At 35.0% G+C, this 22,448-nt stretch overlaps 1 protein-coding gene across 1 annotated transcript in view; it reads left to right on the top strand.

Moving 5' to 3' along the window:
- Nucleotides 1-22,448, top strand: part of LOC132551540 (neuron navigator 2-like) — a 149,096-nt gene that overhangs the window by 111,029 nt on the left and 15,619 nt on the right. Inside the window, 3 exon segments of the mRNA XM_060215692.1 lie at nucleotides 13,267-13,350; nucleotides 20,449-20,650; nucleotides 22,189-22,325. Coding sequence (XP_060071675.1) covers nucleotides 13,267-13,350; nucleotides 20,449-20,650; nucleotides 22,189-22,325 — 423 coding nt within the window.

Here is a 22,448-nt window from a genome sequence, read left to right on the forward strand (position 1 = left end):
CAAGCGAAAGCAGAGAGCAGACTCTATGGGAGTGAGAGCTGATACAGAGTCAGCTTTAGTTTCCAGGCCAGTGTATTGGAAAAATGGGCTCACAATGATAGCTGGCTGCTGTTCGTGGTCTAGCGTATATAGATTGAAAAAGTTTTATTCCAGATTCAAAAGATAATGTTTTATGAGAAAAAAAAAGATATTTGGATATATACGTAATGCAGAAGTAAACTGGATCAACTGTTTTCTGAGGAACTGTAGTCCTATATAATATCTATTCAGAAACCTTGCTGTGTATACTGCGAAGAGAAAAAATTGTTAAGGCCTAATGGAACACAGTGGTATTGATACATAACTGTACTATGCCAGGAAACTTCTTTCACTTCAATGGATAAACTGGAACTTTATCCGAGATCTGGAGACAGGAATGGGAATATTTTAGGGGTTTTTGGTCATCTTCCTGTTGATATCTATACGATTGTGTCTTGTGTTCAGTGACTGTGCCTGACTTAAGAAACTGTTGGATGGTGTTAGTGTGCTATATGCTTGAACGTGTAGGGGCTGTAAGGGTTTCAAGAGCATAGCAGCAGCTGTATGATGTATAGGGGGCAGTGACAAGGTCCCAGGGATGTAGATGGATGCTGGATGGTGATGTTATGACACAAGAACCGACAGATTCAGATCTTTCAGGACAGATAAGACACAACCTTTAGATTACCTGATAACCTTCTGGATTTATACCAAAAAAAATTGTCTGCTCTTTTTTCTACTTGAGTGTATGGATGGAACTACACTGATTTGGTTCAGCGTGGCCTGCTGTTTTACACAGACTCTTTGTTTCGCAAGTGACCAAAGAAATTATTCAACTATACTGGGGCCTTTAAAGGTTGCATTGTGTATGAAATAGTAGGGAGAAAGTTCTGTCAAGTTTTTTAAGCCGGAACAAGAATCAGCTTTTATTTGTTAAAGGATGTAGCAATTGCACACCGTACCTGTAAAGTACCCTAGGCTAGAGTGCTTTGGATTAACATCTGTGTGTTGACGGATCTCTCTATTTACAAACCCCTTTAACTGAAAAATGCTACATGGGCACAAAGCATTGTATTATTGAACAGTGGAGAACAAAACGTCTTTTCTACCTAGACAGAGAGGGATATTTAAATATCGACCCAACCGCTGAATCCAAGCACAAGCACACCTAAAAAAAAATGTGGTCTAGCATTTTGTGATTGGAGGTAAAACACTTTGGACCATAATTACTGTCACGGGGATTTAAAAATTGATGGATATGACATAACACTGATCCACGGATTTAAGGTTTTTCTGACATAAATTTAACATCTTTGTTTTCCTGTAATGTATTAGCATTGTGTGACGGGTGAATCGCCCCGTCAGATCAGCTAAGTTGTGAACGGCTACCCACGACATTAGGGTGTATGTTTACGGAGTTTTTAACAGCTATTGTCAGATAGGCTTGATCCAGATCAGCTCTAATCAATAGTTCTAGGTAAACAAAGTGAAAGCAATTCTTTGTTGTCTCAAATAGGCACCGGTCAGAGTCACAGCGGTCAGCGTCAGTTACATCATCGGTCAGTGTGGATAACTGAAATCTGATCCTATACAGCCAAGTGTTGATTGGTTTGTGTCATACGGGTCAGATTCATATTGGTCAGTGCATTATAGGATGTAGAACCATTCATGGCCACATAAACAACAAATGACACTGTTTTATGATTGACATCTAGTGTCAGGGAGTTTATAGACAACATGCAGGAAAAAGGAGATTACGAGTCATTATGTGACTATGCTGTTAACGAGGGTTACATGGTTTGTAAATTGTTTTCTCTTCTACATATTTTCATATAACTATCTTGTGAAACATTATACAGATATGCATCAAGTTTCTGTTAAGAGGTGTGAATTTCAAGTAGGCAGTATATATTAATTAAGTTGGCACTTAGCACAGAAAACTGACGATTTTCATAAAAGTGGTTTGTAGCACTCTGTACACCTGAAGTTCACACCTGTGAAAATATCACCTGTGATGATTCAATCTTCATCAGATAATCAGGCGAACAAGAACTCCACATTTCACTTGACATGACTCATGATTGTCAGTGTGTCTGTGTATTCTCACCTGCATGTTAAATATAGAGCAGGTAGTGCAGTGTTTTTACACAAGGACAAGTTAAAAATAGAACACATATAATGAGCACGATATTTTGTATGTGTCATCTTTCGTACTCATGTATTTTTAATGTTAGAAAACATCAATAGCAAAAATTTTACCTGTGATGTCACAGCCTAAACACACACTAACAGATTACACCACAGATGATTAGTTTTCCATAACAATATACTGTATTATGACAATGTGTCCATTTCCTCGCAAATTACATGTAAACAGTTAGGGAAATGTACTAAAACGATATAGACAGACTTTTATCAGCTGTCTGACTGCTGATACCTTGTGGAAATGTAAGGCACACTGCTATTGCTCAAAGTTAAGTGTCCCGTTAAAATTGTATGACACAGGATAGGAAATATTGCACCCATTGGACTTTTTCCGACTTACAGACTCCAGAGTTATGTTTTGTCGTTTTTATCAGAGTTAGCGATGCAGTAACTACAAATTCCAATAACAATATGTAGTGTGCTGTTTATTTTGTCTTCATTTATTTAGCATGTCTCTTGTTGTTTGTTTCCAGACAGGGCGGTGTATTGTTGTATGTGTCTGATGTGGAAACCAAGCCACAATATAACTTCACAATTTAATGAGATAATTAATTATTCTGTCTGTATCATGTTTGAGTTGTGACAGTTTACACAGTCATGTAGTTTGTTATTGCTAAAAGGTTAACAATGTTTTGGAAACATAATAATTGTTAACAGTAATTAGAACTATGTTTGCTTAACAACTATGATCATAATGCAGCATTTAGTTACAATAGCAACAGTTTAACCTGCATTAGAGACCACCTGTCTATAGCAACAGTCAAACCTGTCTAAGAGACCATCTGTCTATTGCAACAGTCAAACCTGCATTAGAGACCACCTGTCTATAGCAACAGTCAAACCTGCATTAGAGACCACCTGTCTATAACTATAGTCAAACCTGTCTTAGAGATCACCTGTCTTTAGCAACAGTCAAACCTGCATTAGAGACCACCTGTCTATAACTACAGTCAAACCTGTCTTAGAGACCACCTGTCTATAACTACAGTCAAACCTGTCTTGGAGACCACCTGTCTATAGCAACAGTCTAACCTGACTTAGAGACCATCTGTCTATAACTATAGTCAAGCCAGCCTAAAGAGTAGCTCATATTTAAAGAATTCATATAAAAATTGATACGAAGATAGCTATGTAATGAGAAAACATTCCTAATTCTTGTATAGATATCATACATAATCAATGGACAGAAGGTCGGAGTAAAAAAATTTGTAATTTAATCTAATATTTGCTGATCATTCCTCATTCTTATCCCAGCAGTGTTAGACCAGATCCTTCCTTGCAGGGCCATGAGGAGGGGGGTTGGGGTTCTAACTTTACCCCCAGGGACAGGTGTTTAAGTGTTCTGACAACTGTGGTGATATAAGTTTACCATGTAATTCACAAAGTCTTTAAGGAAGTTGGGAGGGAGGGGGGGGGGGTGAAAGTGATAAACCCTGGATTATGTTTGTATAACCACTGTGATTTGCTGCTCCCTAATGTTAAGGCGATCTTGTTTCTAAAAGCTTAATAAATGACGGTTTGGAAGCCAAAGGGAGAGAGAAGAACATAACTGCATTGAGTAGAGAAGTGGAGGAGGATGTTTTAGACTTGAGGCAAAATGTAAATCTCATTTAGAAGAAATATGACCCTCATCAAAGGGATTTAAAAGACTGATAGGAGGAAGAGGGGTGGTTGTGGTGGGGGGCTTTTATAGGATAGAGAGAATGATGAAGGGAGAAAGAAGATTTTGTCGGTAAGATTTAGATAACAAGTGGAAGGGATTTCACTTCTTTTCTGAATGGAAAAGATGTTGATGGAAGATTTAGTAGCATAGAATGATAGAGGAAAATGCTTTATTTGAAATAAATGTAAGGAAGACAATAAATGTTTTGGACAAAGATGGGTAAAGTTTTGGAAATAATGGATATAATGCATCCAAAAGTCAAAATGTTTTAGGTTTTTGCATCATTGATGTTATTTATAGCTTTTACTGGGAGTGGGGGGTGAGGGGGCATATGTTCTCCCTGATTTAGAGGTAAAAGGTTAAAGGTTAATGGGAGAAGAGGGTATTGTACTCTCAACAACTTTTTCATGAGAATAAGTTTTTAACTCTCAGTATCGCTGTATTTTATCAGCTTCTTCGAACGTTGATGACTTTGAAGAACTTATCCAAAAGATACCACAAACAGATACATAGAGACTAAATATCACACACACAGGGGAGTTTGTCAGTGCTTTAGGTAAAGCTGTATACGATAGACTTGTGATTCATACAACACCATGTTGATGGGATCTGAGAACGATGATTTATTGATAAAACAGACCTTACAATTTTTATGAAACATTCTGTTATCAGCTGTAGATAGTTGAACTTGTATCGTACATCATTTCGGCAGTCACGTGTGAATAATGATAGGAGGTGCTTTACATTTTATTAAAAATTAGTTAAAAGGCATACCGATTTCTGTCAAACTTTCTTTCAAAAATTTATTTTGGACATGTGTTTTAAACTACTTGTAAATCTTATCTAACAGGACTTTAACTGGTGAAGTGAAGTTTTGAAAATGTTCAAAAAGAGGGTGAAAACTTGCTCAAGCAGAAATTACAAAAGAATTGTGTTTTGGGGTATTTTCTCTCGTGCGGAATATGCAATATTTTATTTCACTTTTTTATGGTATATTTGATCCACTGACAGATGCGAATTTTGCAGCTAGATGTTAAGCAATAAGCCCACCCCAAATTTTCTAATGTTAGTGTTATTTATATAAAATGTTTTGTTATATCTTGAAAAAGTTGTGAATACTGGGTTACATTTAGCAAAGAATGCTGCAAAGATGTACCAAAACTTGACATCAAATTATGGTTTTTGATTTGTAATTTATTTTATATGCTGTTAAATAGGTATTCGGACACTTTATGCCTCTTTATCACAAAATTCCGTTAGTTTTTTATTATATATTTGATCATATCTGTGTTTTCATCTTTCATTCTTTAGCAAAAACCCATCTTTTATCGAAAAGAGTTTCAAAAATTTGCAAAAACAAATATTTCTAGATTCGTAGTCTAGAAATAAAGAGATTACCCTTCAACAGTTCTGCCTTAATATCTAAAATTCATGTTTCTGCTGATAGCTAGCAGCTTGAAAAATTTTATAGTGTTATGAAATTCTAATCCAATATTTTGTGTAAGAGGTTTGTTTGAGAGTAAGTGGCATGCAGAGATGATCATATTTAAGATCAGGTACGGTGCTTGTAATCGTGGTGAAGATCGTATTTTATAGCACTTCTGTATGTAGATATAGACAAATGTACATTTCTATGTCGAAATAGGTTTTAGCAGACGTTTTAATCGGAATAAGGATTTGTGCAAAAAAAAGAAAATGAATTCTACAGAATGAAATAACCATTGGAATATCTGAGAGCTGCTCCAGTCTTGAAACAATGTATGTACACATGTACATACAATAAAGATTGTTTCAAACTCTGAATACAAAACAGCTGAGCGTGACATTCCACAATTTTGATGGAGGAAATCGGGGTGAAATAGGAAAACGAATTTAATCTAAAACAGAACAGCACTGACAGTACGATTCACAAATGGGAGAAATTTCATAATGCATTTTTGTCCCACATAGATAAATAAGGTCCAAAGTAGATGTCTGCTGGCGTGACCTTGGAACAGTCACAACCATTGGCAGCCAGAATTTTATTCTTGTGGGTCAATTCGATTCGAAACCCACTAGAGGGAGCAACAGTGAGGCTTCATACCTTTGAGGGTCGTAATTACTATAACTGTTACAAATTACACCTAGCGTGCAGAGTGTGGCTGGGATGCTAAAATGTTATCATGTAAATTTATCTTTCAGAAAAACAAAAAAAATCAGTGCTCTGGAAGGTAGTGACATTTTTGTGGAGGTGAATAGTTCTTTTGAAAAACATGCTTCTGATTACCTCATGTATCTGAAACATTCTGTAATATTATAAAGCCATAAAACAGCACTCTTTGCTATAAATATGTCAGTTTTTGAATTTGAACATTTTGTAATGTATGCATTTTGGGAATTTTTTGAGAAGTTTGGTTTGGAATTTTTCTTTTTCTGCTGACATGTGACTGACACAGTTTTCTGTCAAAGAAATGAAACAGCAATGCCAAATGACGGCAAACATGCAAATTTGTTGAAGCAGAGAGAAACACCAGAACGGTGCACAAATTCACTACCTAGTCATTAGCTGTGAGATGCCTTGTGATAAAATGCAATCTGACATGGAACTTCAGCTCAGATCATGTATGAATCTTTTTCATTATGTCGATCTTCTCGACCCCTCCCTTTTGTCGATCTGCTCGACCCCTCCCTTTTTGTCGATCTGCCCGACCTCTCCCTTTTTGTCGATCTGCTCGACCTCTCCCTTTTTGTCGATCTGCTCGACCCCACCCTTTTTGTCTATCTGCAAGACCTCTCCCTTTTTGTCGATCTGCTCGACCTCTCCCTTTTTGCTTTCTTTCTCCTTGTCTGTTATTCCTTCAACATCTCTTTCCCATATCCCCACTTGTTGGCCTTGATTACATGCCTTATTCTTCCTTCCATTCCCAATTTTTTGTTTTTTTTCCCCACTTAAATGTGTATTTTCTCTTTACTCCTTCTCACCCCCTCACATACACACACACACACACACACACACACACACACACACACACACACACACACACTACCTCCCCCCTTCCTCACACACACACATCAATTTCACTACCACTTTCCCCGCATCCACACACCACCTACCCCCTCCCCTCAATGCCTACCCCCTTGTCCACCCCTACTTTCACCATTGCCTGTACTAAGCTCCTACAGCCCTGGTCCCCTCCTACACAAACCAGATAAATTTCTGTCTCTTTCATCTATTATGCAACCCTGTCCTGATAATTAAATGGACAACTAAAACAGGGGTGACCCAATCATCTAATATTGCTTTCCTGTCTCGGCCTTCCTTCAGTTCTGTTTCCATCCCATGTCATCAAATAGAGCACTATTAACTGCATCAGCCTCCATCTGAGGCATGCAGATCTAAATCAGCATTATTTTCTATGCCTAATTCGTTTTTAACTTCGGCAGTTGAGGGAAATCATCAATTTAATTATACTTATTTAAAGATAGCAATTGACGTCAAAAGGAATTCAATTCAGTTGTCATTTTGTTTTAGATCACTTCTGCAAGCTTTTGGTAGAAACAAAATATTTACACTTGTGAAAAAAAATCAATGAAACCTCCCTTACTGCCAGTTAGCAATCAATGACTTCTCCCTCATCTGTCTGGAGTAATGGTATTTTCATTGATCAGTTTGCCTAAGTGTGTCAAGCTTGTATGCCTAACTAAATAACCCTATACTTAGTGAGGTTCCATATGTACATTACTCTGTCCTAATTCCACATCTGGTCATGAATATATTGTTGCTGCACATAATTAGACCATACATATTCCGAATCATTCTGTAATTCCTCTTCATAAACTATAATTTGATCATGGATTTTTTTTTTATTCAAATCTTTGGTGTTATCTAATTAAAACACTGAAATTTAATTTAATTACTGCAGTACACACCCACATTTATTAAGACTAGCGTTGTGTTTAAGCTGCTTTGAAAGGTTGATAACCAGAAGAAAACTTACTAACACTTTTTATGTTTATCATAATATCAAAAGGTTTACCAAGTAAAGACGAATTTTAATTTTCCAATAAAGATCAAAACCAGAATTTCTGAAATTAAATCTTGGTTAAGAAAGTCTTATCAATTATGAATGAAAGTTATGTGAATCTATTCAAAGTTTTCGTATATAAATTTATGTATCAGAAAGCCTAGTTTCTCGTTTCCCTTCATACATGTGTAAGCTGAATATGACAGACTTTGTTTAATATGGAAACTAAAAACTAGTTCTGGAGCTTATCTTAAGACTTAAAATTTTTGTAAATATTACCATAGGTTTATGTTTACCTGTCTACACTACACTTTCAGCTGATCCTCTGGTAACAGATTAAGCTTGACATTAAAAACCTTGATATTATGGTACCTGTGCATAACAACATCTGACTGGTTAAGAGGTTTCACTGTGTGGAATTCTCTTTAGCCTATGAAATTCAGATCGATGGAATTAAGACCATTTTGATGAAAGAGAAAATTTTCAGCTCAATTTGTTGTTCCCATGGCTACAACTTGCAGGCCATCCTGGTCATGCTTTGTTAGAATTTATCTAGTGTCTTATCTGTTTCACTTCAAGAGCAGAAGTGAGTCTGACTCATGGTAGTTTTGGACCATTAAGACTTCGTCACTGACCAGAATGGTCCCTATCAGGCTCTGAGAACATTGTATAATGTGTAGGTTGATCCAGGTGTCACTGGGGTTATCTTGAAATACTAATTGAACTAATGTAGCCAATCAGGTGGAAGATTTTGTCAGCATCCACCAATCAAATGACTGATTTTGTCCATCTTGTATCTGCTATCAGTGGGTAGACTAGATACCATTGACCCTAGAGAGATAGCCAGAAATATAAATGTCAGAAAGATTCCTGGGTCACTTGTACTACAACCACGAATCAATGGCATGCAAAGGTCAGAGTTCATAAACATCTGAGGTCATAGGTCAGAATGAAACTGCACTAGCTTAGCATGCTATGTCAGCAGAATTCTTTTGCATGCAAACTTTAATCTTATTTCTAAAGTAGGTTTGCCTGATATTGACTGTGATTAAATATGGTATTCCTTGTAGAGAATTTGCCTTTGCAACAAGTGTATGAGAGGCGAATGGTGGATGGGGCAAAAATCTTTGAGGAGGGATTTGGGGTACCGTAATTTGAAATTCAAGATAGGTTCACTTTGACAGAACTTTTTGGGTTATACTGAAAATGAACTTGAACCTTATTATAAATTTTGAAAATATTGTCATTTCCAAAAGATGATCCATATTGGAGGTGTTTCTTATAGTAAAACATCCCTGGAAATTCTCAGCTTCTGAATCTTCTTTTGAAGTATTTCTCATAAGATTTTGATATATATCATGCCTACAGCAAGGTACGGGTAATGATAAGGTTCAAGATTTAGGTAAAATCAGTGTGATAACACTTGAAATTAACATTAGAAATGAACACTTTTCATCTAATGGTGATGATATAAGCACTCTTTGTATAATTTACGTGCTTTTCAGTAAAAGATCATCATTTCAGTAAATAGTAGTAGTTGGGATGATGGGTTCTTTAATGTTTCTCAGAATTCATCATTATGAATTTTTTATCTGATCTTGTTGAGTTCAAATCGGTTTAAGTGGCGACTCTTTCCAACTCTTTCCGAATTCTTGTGGTATATTAGCAAAGGCTAACATATCTCGTTAAGAAATCTGTGAGAATACTCGAAAGATAAGATGGAAGTTAATCAATACTGGCGAGGTACTTGTCACAGATTAGTAAGAGAAGATGAAAGTCTCTGCAAGACGTTTATGACCACCAAGGCAATAGATGTGATCCCAATCAGAACTCTGGTGGAAGGTCGACTGGTATAAAGATTGGTTTTGAGATCCACATATCGAAACATAAATTAATGTAAATATTATTATGTGTTGATTGCGGAAATTATTTTATTTTATTTTAGAGAATCAAAATTTAGAGAAACAAAATATTAATGCATTGGTACATTAAATTATTTTTTGGGGGGGTAGATTTTGGATTTAAAAAATGGGGACTACTCCACCAAAATTGGAGGAGAGTTGTATTGCATTATTTAGTCATTTGGACGGAAACAGATATTAACTATCTAATATAAATCTGATTGCCAAACCATATAATTTCTACTTGTCTGAACCTTTTCATATTGAGTGAAGTGATATTGTTAGCTCAAGAGACTGGCTAGAGAAGCCTTACAAGCTTTGTTGTTTCCCTGGTGGAATCAAATATTTTCAATAATGAAACGAACGGTAAATATTTACCTGTAGAAGCTTACACCTGGAGTTTATTGTACGATACAGATATGATGGTAATTCCAGATGGCAGAGAAATTATTACTTAATCCAAGCCATATTTCTTAGACCGCTTAATCATGGGTGGAGGGGGTCTTCTCTGAGGGCTTTAACTGTTCTGATGTGATGGTAGCTCCTTGTAGTACATGAATCTTCAAATTAAATCCCTTTGTTTAGCCAGGGATCCTACCAACTTGTAATATAGGCTATTACTTTGATAGGTGAAATCTCGAGAGAATACTGATAAAATAGTTTGTGTTTTAGCCAGAAATTCTGTTGTTTTGGCCAAAAGCCCAGAATACTACGTTTTTGTAAAGAATACAGATTCTTGGTAAAAGAGGATGATGGATTGTAGAATTACTACATCAAATCAAGATTGTGAATTTTTGTCTGTAATATTCAAAACATTGTGTGACCTTGTATGATTTTGTTGAATCAATGAAAACATGGTTTAATTTTCATTCCAGTTTTAATAATGCTCATTCTTTATTGAAGAAACGTTGGCTGTCCTCAAAATCAATAATACCTCATTGTAATCGAAAAATAGATTTACAAAATTTGATAACCTCTGCATTTGATTGATTTAAAATGCTAATTTTTCCTCAAATCTGCAAAATTTGTTTCCGTGACATAAATTCATGATCACTCAAAAAGTATAAATATTTAAGAACAGAAATATTCAGATTATGGACTACAGCTTAATATCTATAAACTACTAAAATAATATTGAAATTGACATTTTTCTTTTCCTTTTGAAAGTGTTTTCACATTTGGTAATAGACAAAATATCTCGAATTTCAATAGTGATGTCGAAATTTTGTTCAGTTGAAAAGATCCTTGAGAAACCTTGCTTGTTACCAGAGAGGAAAATGGATTTAAAACGTTTAAAACCACAAACTGATTTGCCAATGCAGAATAGCTATTTGTTTTCTTTTTTTTCCCCTTCAAATTGCTAAATGGGGTTAAATTTAAATTGCATAGTCTTGAGTGAACTTGTTTAAAAACTCAGTTTTTTTTTTTTTTTTTAAATATCACATCAGCATTTAGCCAATTAGGGAAGGCTTAATTGGTTGAAATCTGTGAAAGTATTGTAATGTATTCAAATTGACTTGCAGAATGGATTTTACAAATGGAATCCCATTTCTGGTTTGCATTGTCTTGTGCTGAGTTCCCTTGCGATGTTTCTTTTCGAACAGTCAAAGAAGTGTTGTTCCCTTTCTGGCTGTCTCTCATATCACAAAATATCCCAGAGGACTTCAATGGCTCATTAGCATTGTGATCCTGTCTTCTCTTCTTCTCTGTACAGATTACAGTGTTTTCTGAGATTCTCCGTGATTATACAACAATGGTGAAATTTTCTTTGACAGTTCGGAGAGAATACGAAATTGAGATTTCTCATTGGAATGTGATGTCAGAAGCACAACTTCGGAAACAGGGATAGAGTATTGGGTTATGAATTACAAATAAGCCGGTCTCTTAGTTGCTTATATCCTCGACTACCCAGTGTAATTGCTTGCTATGGCAGACAAATTAACAATACTCCAAGGTACTCTCTAGTGTTGATAGTGGAACGGAAATGAATTGATTTATTTTCCGGATTATGTATGAATATTTTGTGAAGAATACTAGAAAGTGTTGTAATTCACAAGAGTTCTGGAGATTAGATTGCCGTGGGCTATGGTCATTGTGCCAGGCATAAACTGTAAGATTTGTGTACATTAATTGGACTGGCTGAATTACTGATTCACGTCTGTGTGAAAGGAGCACTAAAATTATCAAGGGTATTTACAGAAAGCCCTATCCGAGTTTGACATACTGCTGACTTAATGCCTGAAAATCTTGCCTTAGATAACCATGCATTGTTTTTCTGCATCAGGAACACGTACCTGAGAATTCCAGAATATTTGCTTAAACATGAAAAAATGTCTTGAAACGAATTCCTGATATCAGGAATTTTTACAAATCGTTTTATCTTAACCAAGTTAAACCTATGCATCTTCTTAAACATGACAGACATTAACACCGAATATCATGGTTTATAAATAGACAAACAATTTGTTAATATGAATATTCATTAAGTTTACAAATTGACCACAGCTTGGAAATGATACTATCAAATTTGTTTCCAATTACTGATATGTTCCCCCACCATTCTATAGGTATATATATCTATCAGATGAATTGCAGAGCATTACTTACACAAAAATTATTCAATAAGTCATACTTGCATTTCACATAATAATTATTCAGCATTAGACATTGGGTAGGAATTCTACAGATTACAGAGGGCAGCAAACACCACACAGAGGCTTTCGTTTATAGACGAGTTTTACGATAACATTCCTGATATCTGTTTCATTGAGTGTGGTCGACTTTCATCTTTTCTGTCAGTAATTATAAATAACTTACAATTTACACAAATATCCTATTTCTTTGATTACTCCAAGTCGCCATATTCTTTCCCCCCTCCCCCTATCTTTTTCATATATTTTTTAATGGTTTCCTAGCAACACATATTTGATTGCTTCGAGAAGTTTTTCTTGCATAGAGGAAATTTGGTGTTAATACTGAATTTCCTGTTGTGGAACACTGGATAAAAATTGTAAATTTGTACATAGCTGATATGGTCCACTTTTGATGCCAGCAGAAAATGTCTGGTGCTTTTCAGCTCAGTGAGACAGGAATATTGAATGATTAATAGTCATGTATAGGACAAGGCTCGTCACAGGCTGGAGTAGAAATTATTTTGGCCTGAATAGTTGTATTTTCCTGTGATGGCTTTTGACATGGCACATCATGGAGGAAAAAGTCAATGAAACAAAAAAAGTCTTTAAGACGTTGTGTTGTGCGCCTGCTATGCTTAGAGAATGCTGCGGTCGGCTAGACTCCAGCATTTGGCAGTAGTTTGTTTTGAGCTTGTCAAAAGATATCATCACTAATATAACATTAGCTCTCAGAGAGTATTCAAATGAGCACCTAGGAAATTGATTTTAAGTTTTCGATGTTCAGGAGTTTATCAGTAACTGTCGTATTTATAGTAACAGTATTTTGCGCATTCTACTTGCAGGCCCATGTGGTGGCTGCCTTCGAACAGTCGCTGTCCAATATGACAAATCGGCTCCAGCATCTCACCTGCACAGCCGAACAAAAGGTAAGCTGCACTACTAACATTTACTCCCCCACTGGTAGCTATGGTAACCATTTTTTGACTGAAGAATTATACATATCTTTGAAAGATCTAACTTATCTAGTGTTTGGCAGTATATTGACTTCAGAAATATAATGTGTTTGTAGATCTATAGACATCGCAAGTTGTAAACTGTTTGAGACTTCTGATGTATGTAAACTGAAACCTGATTTAACCTGATAGGAATGTGTGGGTTCCTTCATTCTATATAAAGTAAGATCTCACCATAATTTGATGGATGTTGTATATGTACATATATATATGTATATATATAGACATAATTAATTTTGATACCTTAAGTTGATGACCTTATGATGTAATCTTTAAGGATAAGGGGAGATAATAACTTTACAATAGTTTTAGGTGTAACAACACAAAATTATTTACCATCGTTGTTAAACAAAACAATGATGTCTTTTTTCATATATTTCTTATATAGTGATATTAGATTTTGTGAAAGAAATCATATCAAGCAATAGTTGTGTAATTAAAATTTCATTCAATTTCCTAAAGATTGCTTTTAAGCTTAAACAAAAGTTAATAATCAACTCTATTTGCTTTGTTGATTTTAGTCTATATACTTATATCATGTTACTCTTTGATTGGATTTTACATTTCGGATGATGATTTGATTGACTCTTTCCTGATATTTTTTTAAGTTACTCTGCCTAGTTGTTCATTTCAAGCAGTCAGATTTTGACATCTAAATGTCTATTTTCCTTGTTCTTGTTTTAAAAGTATCTTGTCCCCAGAGGTAAAATGTTCTTTCCTAATCTTGTTGAAAAGTGAGATGTACCTGTCACTGTCAGCTTAATTTTGATCACAAGGTCAAACAATGAATAAGTAGAACATTTTCTATAACCTTGAGACCAAAGGTGAAGTAAGTAGAATATTTCATATTGTTTTAGATTCAAAGGTTAAACATCTGTCTTTGACTTCAAGGTTGAAAGTTTAAGAAAAGATGTTAAGGTCAACATTTTCTGTGAACTCAATGTCAAAGGTTAGGTAAATTCAATATTTCCTATGTATGCCCGTGAATACATCAAGATCAAAGTTGAATATATTTATAATACTAAATGAGGTCACTGTGACTATCACCTCAAAGTGAAATGGTTATAATGTCCAAAACAACAGAAATATGGTTTTAAAAGGGAATAAGGATGGAAGTTTTGTTTATCCCCCAAATATCTTTGTATTGTTCTGTTGTAATAATTTACAACCATTTTTTTACATCAGATTTTGAATCTGTATGGATGTACAGATATACACCGTGTTAATTGTTTTTCTTAAAGTGATTTAAAAGAATTGCTAAAAAAAATGGAAATATATTTTATTGTTTTCTTTATTAAAAAAGAGATTTTCTTGCCAACCATGAGATAATTATTCTGAAAGTTTTAATTACCACAAAACACAAGGATTACAATATTTCTGTGATGACCTGTAACTTCTTCAATCGTTATTATGTGTTAACTTAGCACTGGTGGGAGTAATCTTTCTTTTTGGTGTGGGGATCAACAAATTTAACACTTTAAATGCGATATTTAAATATCCTGGTGGCAATTTTGATCGCCATTTTAATTTAAAGGTGTAATGAGGTCAGTTTAGAAATTTATCAATATCCGTTAGGTCGCGTCTATCGAGGATTGAGGTGATAGGCATCGCCACCTAGGTAGAGAGATAATGACAAGTCATGACCTGGAAACATTGTGGTTGGCAATTTAATTCCCGCTAGTAATTTAAGATAATTTATTTTTTTAACAAATTTTGGTTTTAAACTTACGAAGGAAGGAAACTTGTTCATCTTATTTCTCTTGGTGTCCCATTTAGATAAAGTATTAGATTTGTCATGGTTTGCCATGAGTTAAGCTGTCCATTCAAACGATATATATATATATATATTGCGTCCCTGTAAGATTACAACTTATATAAAAATAACAACAAGTATTTATTTGATAAGATCAATTGTACTTTACTCAATTAAGGCAATTTAGCTATGACATCAAGGTAATTATCAGAAATGACTGCTCCCTGAAGGGTATACTTCACAAATGACTGCTCCCTCGGGCCACTTAAGAGGTCAATTATTAACACTGAATGATAATTTGTTTTTGATTCACGATCTAGGTAATGGAAACAAAAATAAAAAATAATCAATATGGGATATTCAGATAATTTCGCTTTTCAAAACGATCCGGATAATAGCGGTGTTTATGCGTAAGTGTACTTTGTGATAATTCCTCGGACAGTTCCGCAGGGCATACTAAAAGTGTGGTTTGGCATTCGTCAACCAAATGGAGACTCCAAACATCAGACAGGGAGGATATTGATTCATAAAGGAGGGGAAACGGAGGGGGAATATCTCAGTTTATGAGATATTGTGTTCCTGCAATTTCGGACAGCTTCCTCATATGCAGGACTATGGGGAGATATTTCGAGTCAGAAAAGGACGAAGGAACTCTGACTGAAAACGGATATAAAATAAGGCATGCGGAAGTTGATTTTGTTTGCTGTGAAAATCACCAGAACTTCTATGTGATTTGTGATTGTTAAGAGACTGTAAAAAATCTATACAGAAAGCTGATATAAGGGTAGTCATTCAAAATGGATGTTAGCATCAAATCAACTATAACAAAGTACAGTCATTATGAAAGAAAACAGAAGAGAGAGATAAATCAAGATTAGGTTCTTTCCATGTAAAAAAATATTATTATTGAACATTTATAAAATTTATGGAAATAATTATTTACCCGTTTCATTTGCTGTTCTGTTAATGATTTAAATACCAAGGTTCCAGAGTGGAGAATTTCTGACTATAGGTGCCACAAAGTGCTTGGAATCTTATTTATTAACTCATAGCTGTGTACTCATTATACATTTACCTGAAGTGATATATTTTGCTTGTAGTTGTTGAAATCTTCAAATTTATTTTGTATCAAATTAAGTGCACTTATGCACAAATATTTCAGAAAATCTTGAGGGAAATCATGAGTTTTCAATCACTTTTCCTATCCTGAATAGATTTTTCATTTGACTTATTATGATAACGTTTAGATTCAATGATGCATGACATCCTTGTTAAATAAAATTGCACTTATATTAATTCCAAAGTTTAAAACTGTAAGAGTTGAGATTGAAGAAAACGTGTAGCTTCATGGATAAAGCTACTGATAGCTAGCAGAAACAAGCCAGCAGACGACACCTAAGCAGAAACAAGCCAGCAGACGACACCTAAGCAGAAACAAGCCAGCAGACGACACCTAAGCAGAAACAAGCCAGCAGACGACACCTAAGCAGAAACAAGCTAGCAGACGACACCTAAGCAGAAACAAGCTGTCAAACGAAACCTAAGCAGAAACAAGCTAGCAGACGACACCTAAGTACATTACCAAGTAAACATAGCAATTTCAGGAAATGTGACATTTGTATGAAATTCATATTTCCTAACCCTCTCTTTTTAAGAGAAAGACTGTCAAGTTTGGAGACCAATTTCATATTTTATTTGATAGGATATCTTATAAATCATTCATGAATTCAAAAACCAGAATGGAGAAAGAAATCTGAGAATATGATGAAATTGTCAAATCAGGCATTTTTCTGAGTCGTGGTATTTTGAAACGGGCCATTTCTCACATAAAACTTTCAGACAGTTTGCAAGTATGGGAATCACAAGAGATAGACAATAAGAAGAGAATACATTGCATTTGTTCAAATAAAACGTCTGTTTGATGCAGATTTTGTGGCGAATTTGATATCGACTGACGTCAGTACACTCATGTCAACATGAAAACATATCCTATGATGGTTATGACAGAAGTGATCAAGTTCAAAAGTAGATCCGAAAAATTTCATTAAACACCCACTATCTATTTCGGAGCAGTTTCCATATAAGATTGGCAGAAGGGTCAGTGCAGAACTTTATCACAGTGCTTGACTGATCAGAATATGTTTGGTGGACCAGAAATGTAGAGAAATTAACTGTCCAGGACATTCAGCCATCACCAGAAGTATTTCTGTATACAAATTACAGTTTAATACCAGTTTATCTTACAGTCTGTATCAAGCTTGTCGTTAATTGTTTCATAGGTTTTTAATTTCTGGAGCAAATTACTTCATGTTGTTTGTTCAGAACATGATAAAATGGAAAAAAAAATTCATGAAATATTAACAGGATTTTAATGCCCTGCTATTTTATAAGAAGACATATAAAGTGGTACACAAGCACATCACATATCAATGTCATATTTTTAGCAGTTTCATTTCTTCAGGGATTTTATCAAATTTATGCAAGGGCAGCTATGACTTTGGTATATTTTATCTCTCAGTGTTCCATTACTGTCTATATCAATTTCTTGGATGCAAGGGAACAGGGACATTCATAAAAAAAAAGTTTCAGGCAAGGAGAGCCAGTACCTTCATGTCATTTTGGAGAAGTTTGGAGTTTTTGGGAGAGCAAGTTTCGCCCAAGATTATAAAGGAATTAGATGTGTTGTGTGGTTATTGAAGATTTTAAAATCAAATTAGGGTTTGTTTGAACGACGATTAAAAGGTTTGCTGCAATTTTAAGAACCAAACACAGTTTGAAATATGGATAAAAATTCTTTGGGTTATTTTTCGTTCATGTGAAATTAAGGAAGTCAGATTATTTTTGGTAATCACATATTAATGACAGTTTCCCTGTTCAGACATTGATTGTATGACTTATGGAGATCTCCAGTAATATTTCCTTCTCTGCCGATTTGATTCGTTGGTGGCAGGTTAATCGTGTGATGCATGTTGCACTGTCAGCCCTTCCTTAAAACACCATCAGGTATCACCACCATATTGGCTCTCGCCCAACCCAGGACAGCAGGAGGTAGGACTTTGACAGCCACTGTTTTTATTTCTGTAAAACACGAACTTGGTAATTATTTCCAGGAGTTATACGTCTTGTTGCACCTGATTCCAAACATCACCTGTCAATTGTTTTGTCTGTGGCCAATGATTACACATATAGGTATGTTTTGACCCATTTCTTCAAAGTGTAAATCAGGCACATATCGCAGAAATGCATAACCTCAACTGTTAATGGGTGTTCCAAATGGACAATGAACATTTTAATACATGTACATTCCTGATATACAGAAGAAAACTCTAAACTTCCTGGAATTCCAAGGTATCTTTATTTTCTATATTGGCTTTTTGGATAAAGGGCTGTTCAGGGATTTTTTTGTTTTAATTTAGCATAGGTTTGTTACATTGTTGCAATGCCTGTGACTTTAGAATCAAGCGTTACAGAAGTATTAGTTGCAAAACAACATTTCTTCTGTATTTCCTCTGCAATAAAACTAGTACTTCTATTTTTTTTGCCCAAAACAGTAGTGGATTGTTTCTTAACTAAGGACTGAAATTTTGTCATAAAGTTGATTCCCCAACCCCCTAAATTACAAACACACAACCATACATACACACTTTGCTACCTTACAGAGGGGCTTTCCCCTCCCCCTTGTAACATGGTAATTGTTTTTCTTTTGTCTGAAGCTATATTGCTTGTTCTGTTGCTGTGTGTGATTGACACAAATCTCTTTATTACAAATTTCACAGTATTTATCTGGCCAACTGTGTACCTCTTATAAGCCACCTGATCTTCATTACTTTTGTCTTGGTGATAATAAACTACTGTACAGCTCTGGGAGCCTAACTTACTGCAATTCTCCCCAGCAGGGTGCACAAAAAAACCTCCATTTACAAATTGCTCAAGCCACTTGATGATCAGAAAACCGCCATCTTGTTTTTGTCCTGTCAAGGTTTGTGGACTACTAAACAGAACAAAAAAAACTCGACATGAAAGAAGTAGGACAACCCAAGAACTTTTAACAACAGTACATGAGTTTGGATGCAGAACTTCACAAAGGATGATAATTTGTTGCTGAAGAAAAAATCTACAAAACGTAATTTGATCGACTTTTACAACTTGCGTTGTCTTGGTTGTTTGCTCGTTACATTCCACAGTCACGTGTGTCGAACTGTCAAGCTAACTCACACTCGGAGCTGTATTACAAGTTTGTGCACCATTCAGAATTAAGACTTATGGCTGTCAAGTTTTCTTTCGACGTCTTAATATTTGTTTCAATCTTACGGAGATTCTACTTACATGAAACACTATTCAGTCTAAAACCAGTTTGTTTGATGACATACACAAGCAAACGTGTTTCGTACGGAAAGAAAGTTTTTTACCTGATGTAATTGTTGCAAGTGACTTCTGTGTCTTTGCCAAGAAATTATGATAACAAAAATATCATAACATTTCGGATGCTTGAACAGAGATCGGGAAGAGGTATCTGACCTTTGTAGTGTTGGTATAATATTGGATGTTGCGACGCCTCGCGTTATAGCTGACTTAAACTCAGCCTGATAAAACAATCAGTGCCGCTAATTTTTTGTTTGTACAGGAAATATTAACAAATTTTCACCTGTTACACTCCATGTTCTGACTTTTAAGAGTTTGCCAGTGCTGTGAACATTCTTATGTTTTGACAACGTAAAAGATGTTTTGGGAAGCTATTTGTCCATCACTTTGATATTTTTACTCTTTTCTATCTGATTCTGGATGTATAGTAGAGTTTGAAGATATGTCCTCAGTACTGGCCAGTATGAATGATTGTGTACACAACAGACAATAACCTGTACTCTCACAATCTGCAGAACTCTTCATTCAACACAAGTAAAGAGTATAATTATATCTCACCGATAAATGATAGTTTGTGTTGCTTCTGGAAAGTTCATTATCATCATTTGCCTTTGGCAATTTCTTTTTGGCAAAGAAATAGGGAGGAGATAGATTTTCTGTGAAAGGGGATATATTTTGAGTATACATTTAATTTCACTAAAAATATATCTGAATACTTAAAATATTTTTTTTTGTTTCTTTTTTTTTTAAATTGATTTGTGCACTGGTTGCTCTTGATAAGGGTAACAGCATTGGATTTACTGGGTATATATATAATCATATTTTCACGAAGATCTTTCTCTATACAAAATTAATTATAGCATGGTAATCATCTTTTTGCCATTTCATTTTTGCAGGACTCCGAGTTAAATGAACTTCGTGTTACTATTGAGGCGTTGAAACGACAAAGTGGCCTTAATATCCCAGATCCGATCATCAGTCCCAATGCTGGTCGCCGACACACATCGCCGGGTATGGTCGCGAACTGTAGTCCTCACCATCAACCCTCGCCACACCACACCCCCGGCCGCGCCTTCCACACGCTGCCCATGCCCCTTGGTAAATATACAAGAGGAATTGGTTTATATTATCAACTTTTGGTTTTCTTTTTACAACACAATAATCTCTTATTCTTTTCTTTTTTTCAATTTCAAAACAAAATTAATATTTCGCAAAATGTTTTGTTTAGATGTATAAATTTTCATTACAGATTTTTTTGTTTTCATACTTTTATAATAATAGTTTCACTATTGGATGAAATTTGGAAATTTTGAAAACAAATCTTATCAACATTTTGAAAATTTTTTTCTTTCATTAATTTCAAAAATCATAGATTATTTAGCATTGTTATTCATTATTGATAAATTTTGACACAATTTTGATAATTTTGGCCGTGGGATCTGGAGACATATATTATGATCTCCAAAAAGATAAAAAGTGTTTTTAAAAAAATACTCCCGTATATCGGCATCAATATAAACAGTTTCTTAAAAGTTCACAGAAGACAAATTTTACAAGGGATGGAAATCTCGGTGGCATTCCATTGTTCCGTGTCATTCATTGCTTGGAGCACTTAAAACACAGAGATCCATCTTTGTTTTCGTGGTAATTTTTTTTCCGGCATGCAACGCAATCTTTTCTGACATGCTCTCACATATATAATTGGTAACCAAGGGGTGACTCACACAAATGATATTTCAGTTTCTCTACTACTCACATCTTGCTTCTGTCCCCAATTCATTTCTCTCTGTGATATTCGAGAATTGAACATAATTGTATGAGATGGAGAATCTTTATCACATGAAGTTTGAACGAGACATAGATATGGATTTTTTTTTAATATTGACGAAACCCAGTTTTTGTACAAATAGCTATTTATGTATGGGATAATTTCACTAAATCTCCGAAAATTTCAGATATGTATCATTTTGATTATATTTTCTCTTCAGCCTATTTATGACTAATCCCTGCCTGCAAGTGCTGATGCTATAGATTGTAAATTTTAGTCCATTTATTTCACAAATTTTGTTTTGATTGTGGTGAGATGAAATCGAGATAAAGTCTGATTGATGCTCTTCCACTGTGACATATCTGTAATACAAGGTCATTCTCAAGGTCAGAAAGTCTATTGATAGGGTCAAGGTCATCTTATGTTGCTAAAAATAGACAGAAACCGTTGATAAATGTCTTCCTATAACAAGTGAACACTATTTTGCCTTAATATTTGAGATTATGCAAAAGGCACACAAGTAAATAGCACCTTTAAATACAAATTTAGAGTGAGATACAGTAGAGCCAAGCAATGAAATAAACTACATCATACAGCTGTTTCTTTCTTCTGTGACTTGTCTGTGATGCTAAGGGCCTGACTCTTGAGTCTCAAAGACAACTGAGGAAAAACCAGAGCGATTGAAAGAAAAGTCAAAATCTAGATGGGGAGGTGCACTTGCCCCATAGCTTTAATCTTGACTTTGAATTTGCTGTTAATTTCTATCTGTCAAGAAAGCTGACAGACATTTTTCATTTTCAAAACAGAAAAACATATCCACTTACTGATTTTTTGACAGTAATATTTTTTGGTCTTCATCCACTTTCAGAAGGTCGCATGACGAGACAGATGTCCACTGATAGTGTTTCAAGTATAAATAGTATGTCTAGTGCCTGTAGTTTGACAAGCCAACAGTCCGCTGCCACAGACGGAGACGTGGGCAAGAAAAAGAAAAAGAAAGGATGGGTAAGTTGTTCCATCGGCCCCTGCAGTTTCTGAGCAAGTTTATCATTATAATAAAGACCTTCTCATGATTTTTATTTTAAAATTATGACATCTTTCTTTAAATATCAGTAAGTAAAGCAGGAA

This window comes from Ylistrum balloti, unplaced genomic scaffold (genome assembly GCF_031769215.1).
Source record: "Ylistrum balloti isolate Yb309-2 unplaced genomic scaffold, AGI_CSIRO_Ybal_v1 Utg370204, whole genome shotgun sequence".
NCBI classification, from domain to species: domain Eukaryota; kingdom Metazoa; phylum Mollusca; class Bivalvia; order Pectinida; family Pectinidae; genus Ylistrum; species Ylistrum balloti.